Below are 13,007 nucleotides of genomic sequence, written 5' to 3'. Positions count from 1 at the left end.
CTTCTGGGCAAATAAAATTTTATGTGCAAAATGCATAGAGGCATGATATTATAAATTATTCTGCAAAAAACAGCATTTGCAGTATAGATAGTATGGAATAGATTGAAAGAGATTTAGGACAAAATCAGTAACACTTGTTACTTGAATGTAAGAGAAGGAAGAATTGAGGGAAGAATTGACTGCTAGGTTTTCGGCTGAAGTGACTAACCTAACAGATGTGCCAAACAAGAAAAAAAATGTATTCGTCAAAAAGTAGTTAAGTCCTCTTGGAATTGTGATTTTGAGCTTTTATACTAGAAATACGGTTTGGGAGTTAAGAGTGTTTTCTGTGTGTCCATGAGAATTTGACCTTAGTTAATTCTAGTTTGATCCCTAGTTTCTGAAACCTCATAAAAGTGCTATTTCAGCTGTGCTGACAGACAACATTGCTCTGGTGACAGTGGCCCCTGACAGGTTAGCTGCGTCTGGAGAGGGAGAATGCCCTGCAGAAATTCAAAGTTAAAATGTGGAAAAGCCAGTCTCCTGATTTCTACCCTAAAATCTGCTCTTCCTAGTATCTTCTGCATCTTCATTTTTCAGTTTTTAAAGGCAGACCCATCATTTCTTAACTCCTCTCTGCCACTCCACACCCTAATGGCTTTACTTAAATGTGTGTGTGTGTTGTTGTTGTTGTTTTCTTTCTGCGGGAACTACCCTGGTTGAAACCAGTATCGCATCTCACCTGAGTGATGTGGTAGACTCATCTGATTCCCTGCCACCCCCACACTCAGAGTGAAGTAAGGTGGTGTCCTTCCTTTGCCCAAAGCACCCAGTACACTCCCATTCTGTTTAGGCCTTGCCACGACCTCTAGGACCTCCCCATCTTAACAGCTCTCCTGTTCTTGCTCCAGCCCTTCCGCACTGCTCAGACCATCATAGCACGCTGGCCTCCCGGCTTCCCTAATGCACCTTTCAGGGCCTTTGCAAATGCTGACCCCTAAATGCTCTTCAGGATGTCAGTGTGACACATGCATTTTCTCAGGTGTTTGCCCAGTTGTCACCTGTGAGGCTTACCTAGCCATTTTGTATGAAAAGGCACTATATACTATATCACTTCTTTCTTTATTTTCTCTCCCATCAGTAGAATGGTGGCTCCATGTTGAAAAGGATGTAGTGTGTTTTGTTTATTCTTGCCTCATCCTGTGAACATAATAGGTGCTTAGTAAATGCATGTCAAAATAATGAATGGAGTGGGGTCAAAGGTTTACAGTTGTTCATATGGAAAATAATACAATAGTAAATAATAATACAGGAATAAACTCTGTTTCACATACTCAGAACTGTAAAACTACTTTTTTCCTGCCCTATATATGCAAAGGTACTTCCATTGTTTAGAATTCTAGGACAAAGAAAGCACTAAGAATACTGTGACTGTTTTCCCATTAGAGGTTCATTGCTCCTGTACATCCATTCTTCAGTGCTATTAATAGCACAGATGTTTAAAATATTAGTTGAAAGATTGAATGTCTTTTTAGGGAACCCAAATTACTATTCATACAACTATCTATTTTCTCATATTTCCTCTGTCTTCATAATAATCTGTTTTAGTTTTTTTATCTCAGAAGGAAAATTGTTTAGCTTTTTAAAATGTGTTTTAATTAATTGGCTTTTATATTTATGTATGATAGCAAAGAAGACTTAAGGAAAGTGTAATTATTGTAATAGGCAGTAGGGCATAATGGTTATCTTGGCTCTGAATCTTGAATCACTACGGTGTGCACCAGAGACTAATATAATATCATATGCCAACTCTATGCTAATTTAGAAGGAAAAGAATCTGGGCTGTGGAGCTGAACTCTCTGGTTTAAATCTTAGCCCAAGCATTTGACTAGTTCTGTGACACTGGGGATTTTACTAAACTCTGAAGCTTTCTCATCTGAAAAAAGAAATGGAGAGAATACTACTATCTATTTCATGGTGCTGTGAGGATTAGATGAGCATATAATGTTTATATAACAGTGCCTATCACATATCATAGAAATATTTGCTAAATGAATAAAGGTAACCTAATCAAATGTTTCTAAGTGATATCAGATATTTCTCTGATAGATACTGTCAGATGGCAGTAGATTTCTCTGATAGATCTGACAGATGACAGTATCTGTCATCTACTCACCCATTAATATATAGGTATGTTTATATATAATTAAAGTTCAATGTTAATCCTTATGTATTTTTGTCTCCTAGAGCTGCTTATCATCCAGACTTCCCAACGGTTCTGACAGCTTTAGAAATAGATAACGCAGTTGTTGCAAATAGCCTAATTGACATGCGAGGCATAGAAACAGTACTGCTAATCAAAGTAAGACCAGATGCTTGCTGTATTTTATGTTACTTAAACATTTTCGGAACTGATGTAGGGTATGTGAGTCCTTGGTCCCCCCCCGTACATATCAGGAGTTGTTGGTGTTTTGTCATCACACTGTAACCTCGTAGGAAAAGCTATATTGCAATACGGAGCAGCTGGTGTGTGTGTTTTCTGCCCCAAGGAACTTTGTTACTCGCAGCTGTTTTTCAAAAGTAATTTCATAATTTTTTTTTGATGCATGATACTGTAAAAGTTTTTTGTTCTTTCTTGATTGCCTGCCAAATTCATTTTTTACTTATCCTTACAGATATACATAATATTATCATTCTACTTTTTCAATAAGTACTTGACTTGATGTTTTAAGAATCTGTTTTCTTAAAAATTGAAGTGCTGTAAAACCAATATTTACTCTTCAGCTGTATGTGCATTTTTATATACTTGTTGGATTCACTCACCATGTTGTGTTTTATCTTTGGCCTAAATTTGCTGGGAAGGTATAAGGAAATTTACAACAGAAATCTGTAATTAAGAGAAACACAATAGTGTCTGTTTTTCTCATCAATGGAAACAAGTAATGGTATTGGTAATCTGTGTGTACATATTGCAAGTTCATGTTGTAATTATTTGTGGACTTGGCTCTATCATATTTTAGAATGATATGGAAAGAAAATAATGAAGTTCTACTGTAAATATTTGTGCTCAGAGAGGTTGACAAGACCTCAGTTAAGCCTAATTTCCCTTTTTACTTCCTGCAGGGCTTAAATATTTCTAGGCTTTTCCAAGGTATTTTAGTATCTTAATCTTTATTGGAATTTACTGTTCAGTTGGCTCATTTCTAGGGTGTAAAAGTCATTTAGAAAAAAAGTAAGATTTGTATGAACTGGTTTAAAGTAAATTTTCATGTGAAAAGTTACTTAAAGTAATTTTTAATTGTAAACGGATAGCAATAGTAGAATTTATTTAAAAATAAAATGTATCAGTTTATCATACAGCATTACTTACTGTGTTGTTTTAAAGAATTAATAGTTTTAATTCTTTGTATCTTGAAAGTTTTTTTTAATTATTTAATTTTATGGAATTACTTTTTTAATTAGTAAAAGTAATTCCATAAAATTAAAAATATTGAGTAAGTAAAAATATTTAATATTAAAACAATGACAGGCAACATTTTGAAACTGTGGATCAGAAATGCTTTGGCACAACTTAAAGAGTGTGTTTTCCTCTGTTGTTTTTAGAATAATTCTGTAGCTCGTGCAGTAATGCAGTCCCAAAAGCCACCCAAGAACTGTAGAGAAGCTTTTACTGCTGATGGTGATCAGGTTTTTGCAGGACGTTACTATTCATCTGAATACACGAGACCTAAATTCCTAAGCAGAGATCTGGATTCTGAAATAAGGTTGGTGTTCTGGACTAAGTACACAACGTATGTTTCCTTGACCAACTGGCTACCTGTCTGCCAGGAGATAAGGACCAGAAGTCAGATTATAAATCAGCTACATGGTTGTTGTTGACACCCATGACAAGGGTGCCCATTGTTAGGTCTGTGACTTTTCTCAGTGACAGTGTAAGTGTGCTGGTTTACATTCTTACTCAAGTTCTATATTTTTTATTACTTTTTAAAGATTGATTTTAGGGAGAGAGGATGGGAGAGAGAAATATCAATCTGTTATTCCATAATTAATATGTGTACTTATAAAAGTACACATAAGGTACAAAGAAAGTGTGGGAGTAAATTCTCAGACTGATAATCAGTGTGGTTATTGCTTTATACAAGATCATTTTTAAGAATTACCTGTGGCCCTGGCCGTTGTAGCTCAGTTGTTTAGAGCGTTGTCCTGTACACCAAAAGGCCAGGGGATTGGTCCCCAGTCAAGGCACATCCCTAGGTTGCGGGTTTCCCATTTGAGGCACATATGGGAGGCAACCAACTGATGTTCCCCCCTCTCGCTCACACTTCCTCTCTCTCTAGAATCAATAAATGTCTTTCAAAAAAATTAGCTGTGGACTTTTGGACTTTGAAAATACTGAAACATTTTAATACAATTTTCTGGAGTATGTTTTTCAGATTTTATTTATGTTCTTTAAAACAGATTCTGAATGAATACCTAATATGCCAGTTTGTTTCCTTGGTAAATTTTTTGTTATTTTTAGCAAAATGACGATTTGTTAATAAAGGAATAGATTTATGGTTGATAAACATTTTTTATTGAATACCGATGAACCATCTCAAATTTTGGTATTATTGAATACCAAAACCATCTCTGGCATCTGCCCCCATTTTTACCAGAAATACCACAATTATTCTCCTTTCCTCACTTTTGTAATTTCTTTATCACTTATTCAGCTAACAATTACTGCTTTTTAAATAAGATTTTATTTATTTACTTTTAGAGGGAGAGAAAAAGAAAGGGAATGATACATCAAGCCATTGCCTCTCAAGTGCCCTCAGATGGGGACCTGACCCACAATCCAGCCATGTCCTGACTGGGAATCAAACCAGCAACCTTTTGGTTAGAAGGCCAGCGTTCAATCTACTGAACCACATCAGCTAGGCCTATTGATTATTTTTTACTTTTGAGAATTGCAGCAAGGCAGCACAGTTATACTGTTTCAACAAATTTAAAATGCTGTTATTTTATATATCAGTAAAAAAAACCGCTGCTAATTGAAGCATGGACTGAAAGATGATGTCAGTGATGTTAATATATGGGAAAATAACGCATCGTATTGAAATATGACCTACACTGTCCATCAGAGAAGTTTTCCTTACTGCTGAGCTGGTCCTCCTCCACCAGGCACACACGTTTGGGAGGCAGGTGCTTGGCAGGGGAGGCCAGAGGAGATCGTTTCTGAAGACACCGACAGCTGGCAGGAGCCTGTGTGGCCTGCACTTCTCTTCACTTTATCTCCCACTCATTTTCTTTTCTTTTTTTTTTAATATATTTTATTGGTTATGCTATTACAGTTGTTCTATTCCCCCCTTCATTCCTCTCCACCCTGCACACCCCTTCCCCCACCATACCCCGCTTTATTTTATGACCACGTGTCTCAAGTTCTTTAGATAATACATTTCCCCTATTCTTGCCCTCCCCCCTATCTATTTTCTACCTACCGTCTATGCTACTTATTTTCTGTACCTTCTCCCCCCTTCTCCTCACACTCCCCTGTTGCTGACCCTCCATGTGATCTTCATTTCTATAGTTCTGCTCCTGTTCTAGCTGTCCTCTTAGTTTGCTTTTGTTTTAGGTGTGGTTCTTAATAACTGTGAGTATCTTCCACTCACTTTCATTGCCCTCCTCTCCTCCATTTTTACTTCCCAGACATTTATAGCATTTGTTCACCGATAGTAAATGCTGAGCTGTCCATTTGATCTTTCGTCCCTTCTGTGCCTTTGTGCATTTCTTTCCATCCTCTCCCATGGCTGGTCCAGCTATTGAAAACTTTAGACTACAATTCAATTGTCATTTCTCCCAGACTCTTTTGTCCCATGGTTCTATGAAAAAATAGTGTACTGTTCTTATTTTAATGTTACAGTTTATTTTGTTTGTTTCAGCCCTTCATGTCTCAATTCTGTTTTTACCTCTACCTATCAACATGCACAGTATCTGGTATCATAGAAATCGTATCATAGATACTTACTAATGAAATAAGTAAAATTTGACTCCAGTTCAGATGTTTTGTGAAATCTATGTTTTCATGTTGTTAATAACTTGGTGGGAGTATAGAACTGGTTTGATTGAATAGGGTTTTGCAAATAAGCTATCAAAAACAAGCTTTCCTTTGTGAAAATCCAAAGAATTTGTAATATTCAGAAATAGATTTAAAGTGTTTTTTATCCTCTCCTCTATCAAGCCACTTGGAGAATGAGGTTGAGAATAAGAAGGCCCAGATACTAAGTCTTCAGCACCATTTGTCTGCCCTTGAAAAGGATATTAAACACAATGAAGAACTTCTTAGAAGGTACCAACTCCATTATAAAGAGTTAAAGGTATAAAAAAATACATCATTTTGTTTTCTCAACTTATCACTTACAAGCTATTTTTTTTTAATTCTACCATTTATTTAGTTAGAGGAGTTCTCAAACTTTCTGGCCTCAAGTCCCTTTACATTCTTAATCAGGCTTTCACATATGTGTGTTTTATCTGTCAGTATTTTACGTTGTTAAAAATTAAAATTTGAGAGTATTTATTAGTTCACTTAAAATAATTAACTCATCAAGTGTTAATATAACTGACATTCTTATGAAAAATATCTTTTCTAAAACCATACCTATTTAGTAGAAAGTTTGACACTTTCATGTTTTTGTAGTAAATACCTATTATCTGGCTTAATAAAACTCAGCTGAATTATCATGTGAGCTTCTGCAACCAGTCTGTTGTAGTATTGCATACACATCATAGACTACAAAGCCGTACACTTGAAAGTGGTGAATAATGTCTTCGTGTTTTTATGAGACTAGTTGTGACCTCATTAACACCTAGAAGTGCTTGGGAGGCACCTGGGAGGCACCTGAATTGTGCTTTGAGAACCACTGGGTTGGAATAATCTTTCCATGACTTGAGTCTGGGTATTTCAGAACAGTATTTTCTCTGTGGATTCAACATTGTCATCATTTGAAATGGGAAGTTGGAGTACTTACATCTTTTTTGCCTGGAAATGGATTACCAGTGAGGATGATCATGGCAGATATAATACATAACTTACTTTGATTCATTTTATAATGATGTGTCTTTTTCATTAAATACAGAGCTCTTTTGTAACAAAGTGTATGTGTGTGTATATATTTCTTTTCCAGGGCATTTATGTTTTATTTATTTTTATATTACTAAAATCTAAATACTTTCTTTCAGATGAAAATAAGAAAAAATATTTCTGAAATTCAGGAGCTTGAGAATATAGAAGAACATCAGTCTGTAGATATTGAAACCTTGGTAAGATTCTTTTCCTCCATTTAATGTTACGAAGGACAAAATAGTCATTTAGTTTAATAGCATCTACTCTCCACTTTTTTTTAATCCTTTTCATTGAGGCTGTGTTTTTATGACTGCTGTCTCCATTTAGAGATAAGGTAGAAATTACCTGGTATATAGCCTTCAAGTTTCTTAATGTTTTATTTAGATAACTCACATGCATAGTAATAGATTTTGTCATCTCCTGCACGAAACAAAACTTTATCAAAGTTTAACTGTGCTCTTAAAATTAAAAAGTGGCATTTTAAACCAAACCGCTTAGCAGAGTGTTTTCCAGAGTTAATCAGTATCAATATCAGTGGCTGTCTCTCGGTCAGTTGTAGTTGGTCTCCTCACATTCGTCTTTTTTCCAGGTCAGTGGTTTTCACTTTAATGGACCACATATTTGTTACTCCATTTTTTTTCAGGCAACTATTCATGATATTCAGCTTAACTTCTTTGAGTTACAGTAAACACTAGATTAGATAGATTACATACAGAGTCTTATTAAAATAAATAAATATGAATCAGTGCCTGTGCTGTAACGTTTTAACTGCCGAGGGATGTAACAGTGAGTGAGACTGATGAAGTCCCTGCACAGTGGAGCTTTACTGTCAGGAGGATTTATCTTAATTTTTTATTAGTAATCTTACTTTCCACTTTCTATTTCTGCTTTCATTCCTTTCATTGAGAGACTTAAGTTTCTTAAAGGTATGCACTGTGTCTCGTTTATTTTTTTACTCAGCCTCTAACACGTTGTCTGACCAAGGTGGGTATTTATACACACTACATTTTGAAAGAAAAGGGAATAGACAGAATAACGGTTATTTCGATTATAATCTCAAGCACAATATAGTTTTAAGTTCTGTCCTAAATATTATCTCTTGTTACTTTTGAACTTGTCTTTGATCTGATTTGCCTATAGCCTGTAGTTTTTTCCTCTCAGAATTGTTTGTACTATGTTCCTACTTGATAACAAAAGTATTTTAATTAACTGTTTGTGCTTTGTAAATGTAACCAGGAAGATGAAGCTCAGGATAATAAAAAGAAAATGAAAATGGCTGAGAAAAATATGGAACAACAAAAAGAAAATATGGAACATCTAAAAAGTCTGAAAGTAGAAGCAGAAAGCAAGTATAATGCAATTAAACTGAAAGTTAATCAGCTATCAGAGCAAGCAGATCCACTTAAGGTATGTATTACTGTTATTCTGTGTGCATCTTACCTTTTAGTTTCATATCTCCAGTGTGCTCACTAGGTATTGCCCCGTCAGAATATATGGCTAAGTATAAATATAACCACATGAAAACGGGATGTAAACCAAATTTTCTCATTAGGTCTATTAGAATTAAATTCTTTTGCTCATGGCTTTACAAGAAAAAAATTGCGAAGTTTCTGTTTCTCCCAGAACATTACAGCCTTTGTCCTTTCTTCATTTTCTCACTGCCTTGTTTTTTCAGAGCCAGAGCCCAGGGCCGTCTTGTCCGTCTACACTGCTTCTGTGCTTACCTTTCTGTTGTCCTACTTTTTCCTTCAGTCTCTCAAGCCGGCTCGAAATGAAGTGCTCCCCAGTTCCGGTTCATGGGCGCGCCTCAGTCACGGTCCAGCTTGAAGTCTATTGATTTTTTTTTTATTAACACATTTTTTGAAACCAAATTTAGGAAAATAAAATTATTCAACAGTTAAATTGTATAAATCTCCCCAAGTTGTATATTAGCTTAGTTATCATTATTTTATTGTCATTGTTGTTTTTATGAATAGCATAATTATTCTTGGAACTTCACATTTTATTTATAAGACGCTGAGAAGAATGAATTATATATTTTAAGAAGAGCGGTATTTGATGATATCACTCTAACGTACTCCTTTTTCTTTTTTGCAGGAAAATTAATTATCCCCTGTGAATCAAAATGTATTTAGATATTTTAAAAGTTTAAAAGAGTTTGCATGCATAAAAAATTTTAGTCACTGTGTTTACTGAAAAATTGTAAAAATGTAATAATAACGAGCGAAGCGAGTATTAGAGGAAGTTAGAGGAGTTGCAGTGGGTGGCAGATTTCTCTGTAGCCACTGTCCATGGAGCTGGGGCTCCTGCCCACTGTTGTAGCCTAACAGGGATTAATTTTCTCCTGTTTTGTCTAAGAATAAAAGATAGGGAGACAGACTAACTGATTAAGAAGAATATGTAAATATTGAAGTGCTGAGGAAGGGAAATGTATTAAATCCTGAGATAGACAAATAAGTGAGTGGTTGTTACAGGAAGTGAGAATTTAAAAGACAAAGTCAGAGGTAAAAAAAGGCAAATTAGGTTTTAAAAGAAAATAGAGTAAGAGAATAAAATAAATGCAAACATGTTCTATACACAAGGTAGAATTCAGGAATCAGAGCAGTAAAGTTACAACCAAGGTAAGATTAAAACATTTTAAAAAATGGGTAAAGGATTGAACAGTGTGACAAAGTCAGAATGGTGAAATATGCTAAAATGGTATAGAGAAAGATTAGTGCCTAAATTATTTATCCCAAACAGTTTAAAGTCAAAAACAAGAAATGATGAAGAGTAAGCTGTGTTCTGTTCTTTTAGGGACCTCTAAGCTAAAGCAACTCCTGGAATTGGGAGTCCATAAATAAGTTCAAGAGCAGAAAATATGGGCAGAAGGCAGTAAGAATTCTTGATCTTAGCTCTTTGCCTTGGCTGCAAATAACTGAAAGCTAGGAGGTGAGTCCTTCAGTTAACCTGCATGCAATCAGCCAGTAGCCAAGAGGTTTTCCTGCGTAATATCACATCACAGCCATCAGTAACTTTAGGAAAAAGAGGGTTTGGCTAACAAAATAATTCCTGAGAAATTGCAGTCGTTATACATTATCAGCTTCTAGACAAAATCTGTTTGCTCTCAGGGCATTTGTTCATTTTGTGATGGGCGGTGAAGAGGAGAGTTTAAACATGTAGTTAGTCATTGAAGTGTTGGCATAGGAAATATTATTCTCACTTTGAACAGTTTATTTTTATTGATTTTAGAGAGAGGACGGGGGGAGAAAGAGAAAAACATCCATTTGTTGTTTCACTTAATTATGCATATATGTATTGGTTGATTCTTGAATGTGCCCTGGCTGGGGATCGAATCTGCAGTCTTGGTGTAATGGGGACAACACTGTAACCTACTGAGCTACCTGGGCAGGGCCTGCACGGTTTATTTTTAATTACTCTGCAAAGTACCAAACTAAATGCTTTAGTTGCAAATGAAACTCATTGGTCAGGGAGTGTGGCCCACATTGAGCATTATTGGAGTATGAGGGCTTCTGTGTCCGATATAGCTAAGGAGAGTTTATTTTTATTGAGGATAACTATGCTTCTGAAAATTCCAAGATTTTGTGTTTTATAGTTTTCAAAATCTCATAGTTAATGTAGGTTTACATAAAACCAGTAGCAATTTATCCATTGGTGCTAAGTAACTAAAATTGATTTTGGTATCCAAGAAATAAAAATTTCCAAGGATCCTGTCCCTTCTAGCATCTCAGCTTATTTTTTTAAAGGCTGAAACTTCTTACAGGCTAGAAACTAGAGGTTTAGAACCGCATCCAAATTTTATTTCAGGCCTAACCCAACCTAGTCCTCACCCCAAAACCAGGATGAATGTCATTAACCTGAGTTCAACATGTTTAGTTCTTTGTTTCACCATCAATAACATGAAATTGAATGAAATACTCTCTTGCTTTCTTTTAGTTTTAAATTTGATGGACATAAATTTATTAAATATACAAGGACAAACCAAATAGCCATGGTAAATGTGGAGAAAGGGATTATTAACATCTCTAGTACTTTTCCTGTTATTTTATAAGTTAAGCCTTTCCCTTTCCAAAGTTGCTAGGAGGGAGGATTAACCTGGCACAAATGTGTCCTAACAGGGTTTGCCCCTTCAGTTTCCTCAGGCGACAAATTGGTTCCCTAAAGCAAATGTTGGCCTATTTATTTTGACAGCTTTTACCAAAAATGATTGGAAAACAACCATTTTATTTCATAAGCTGTTCTAATTTCTAATAGTAGTATCTCCTGCTACACAAATTGCAACCATTTACTTTTATTCTGTTTGAGGTAATGGAACAGCTTATCTTCATTCTTCATGTAGTAATGTTTTGATTTTTAATAGAAGCCTTTTAGAAAAGCTGTATAATACCAAACATCTATTGTAGGTGGTATTTTTATCAATATGAACAAGATAGAACAAGTTGTATTCTTAGATTAGGAAATAGCCTAAGTCCTCTGTTAAATGAGGTAAATGTTTTCAGTGTGTAGATACCCATTTTCCTTTTTGGGATATCTCATTATATTCTGTCTTTCATGATTCTCTTACGCTATTTTGGTTTTGTTACTTGTTTCTTTCTCTGTTTATAACTGCAACTCTTGAAGCTAAATGTGTGGTAGGCTCAAGAAACAAACTAAAATTTAATTTGGTGGTTCTTAAATCAGGAGCCTTTTTAAAACAGTTTTATTGTGATGTAAATGACATTCAGTAAATACACAAATAAGTGTATGCTTAAATTTTGACATGTATATAAACCTGTAAAACTTCACAAATAGTAAAAGAACATCCTCATTGTGCCCAAAAGCTTCCTCATGCCTCTTTGTACTCTCTCCCCGCCCACCTCCTGCCCCAACAACCATTAATCTGCTTTCTATTCCTATAGTCTGCACATTTTTCTAGAATTACATAAAATAGAATCACATATTATGTACTCTTACTTTTGGGGGCTTTGACCTTTTTCAAAACCCAGCACACACTAGTACATATTGTACATTCTATTTTGGAAAAAAAAAGTGAGTACAATAAAAGGTTCTTTTTGGTGATGGTAATCATCCATATTTTTACCTGAATCAATAATTCATTCAATTTTATTGCCAAATAGTATCCATTCTGTTTGATATACCAGAGTTTGTTTATTCATTTGCCTATTGATGGGCATGTGTTTCCAGTTTGGGGCTATTAGAAATAAATTGCTCTGCACATTTATGTTTGTGTATCAAACCAAATGAACAAACTCTCTGAGAGTTGAAACTTATTACTTAGTGGTTTTAAAACCAGAGCCATTTCAAAAATTGAGATTTGGGGATTCTAGACCTAAAATAAAATCTCCATGGTGGAGTCAAAAAATTTATATATTTTGTAAAACATCCAAATGAACTATAATGTAGGCAACTTGTAGACCATTGTTTGAGAAAGCTGCTGCGATTAATGACTGTGCGTCCAGGGGTGTCCAACCCACGGCCTGCAAGCTACGTGCAGCCCAGGGCAGCTATGAATGTGTCCTAACACAAAATCGTAAATTTACTTAAATAATTATGAGATTTGTGTGTATGTGATTACGTGTCACAATGTATTTGATGCGTGGCCCAAGAAAACTGGTCTTCTTCCAGTGTGGCCCAGAGACGCCAAAAGGTTGGGCACCCCTGAACTCTCACCAGGCTGTGCCTCCTTTAAGTCTGCAGGCTAATGTGGCTTCCCACAGACTACCTTGTTTACCAAAATAAAGTTGAAAGCAACCTGATCTATGGAGATTTCATATAAGAATTTAAATACAGTAACGTGACTTCTTAATTTTGGGAAACTCCTCACTTCTATTCAGACACATCTGGCTGTGAACTCTAACACGTGTGTCTCGAAGCAGCGTAGTCCTGTCACTTTGTGGAGTTGTCAGTTAGTTTTATAGCTGTGCTG

At 35.4% G+C, this 13,007-nt stretch overlaps 1 protein-coding gene across 1 annotated transcript in view; it reads left to right on the top strand.

The window, feature by feature from the left end:
* Nucleotides 1-13,007, top strand: part of SMC6 (structural maintenance of chromosomes 6) — a 61,939-nt gene that overhangs the window by 31,991 nt on the left and 16,941 nt on the right. The window contains exons 16-20 of the mRNA XM_037151779.2: nt 2,227-2,341; nt 3,583-3,743; nt 6,200-6,335; nt 7,198-7,278; nt 8,318-8,488. Of these exons, the coding sequence (XP_037007674.1) occupies nt 2,227-2,341; nt 3,583-3,743; nt 6,200-6,335; nt 7,198-7,278; nt 8,318-8,488 (664 nt within the window). The remainder of the gene's footprint in view (nt 1-2,226; nt 2,342-3,582; nt 3,744-6,199; nt 6,336-7,197; nt 7,279-8,317; nt 8,489-13,007) is intronic.

This window comes from Artibeus jamaicensis, unplaced genomic scaffold (assembly GCF_021234435.1).
Source record: "Artibeus jamaicensis isolate MK-2021 breed Jamaican fruit bat unplaced genomic scaffold, CSHL_Jam_final contig_465, whole genome shotgun sequence".
Lineage (NCBI taxonomy): Eukaryota > Metazoa > Chordata > Mammalia > Chiroptera > Phyllostomidae > Artibeus > Artibeus jamaicensis.
This window is presented reverse-complemented; position numbering and strand designations above follow the sequence as displayed.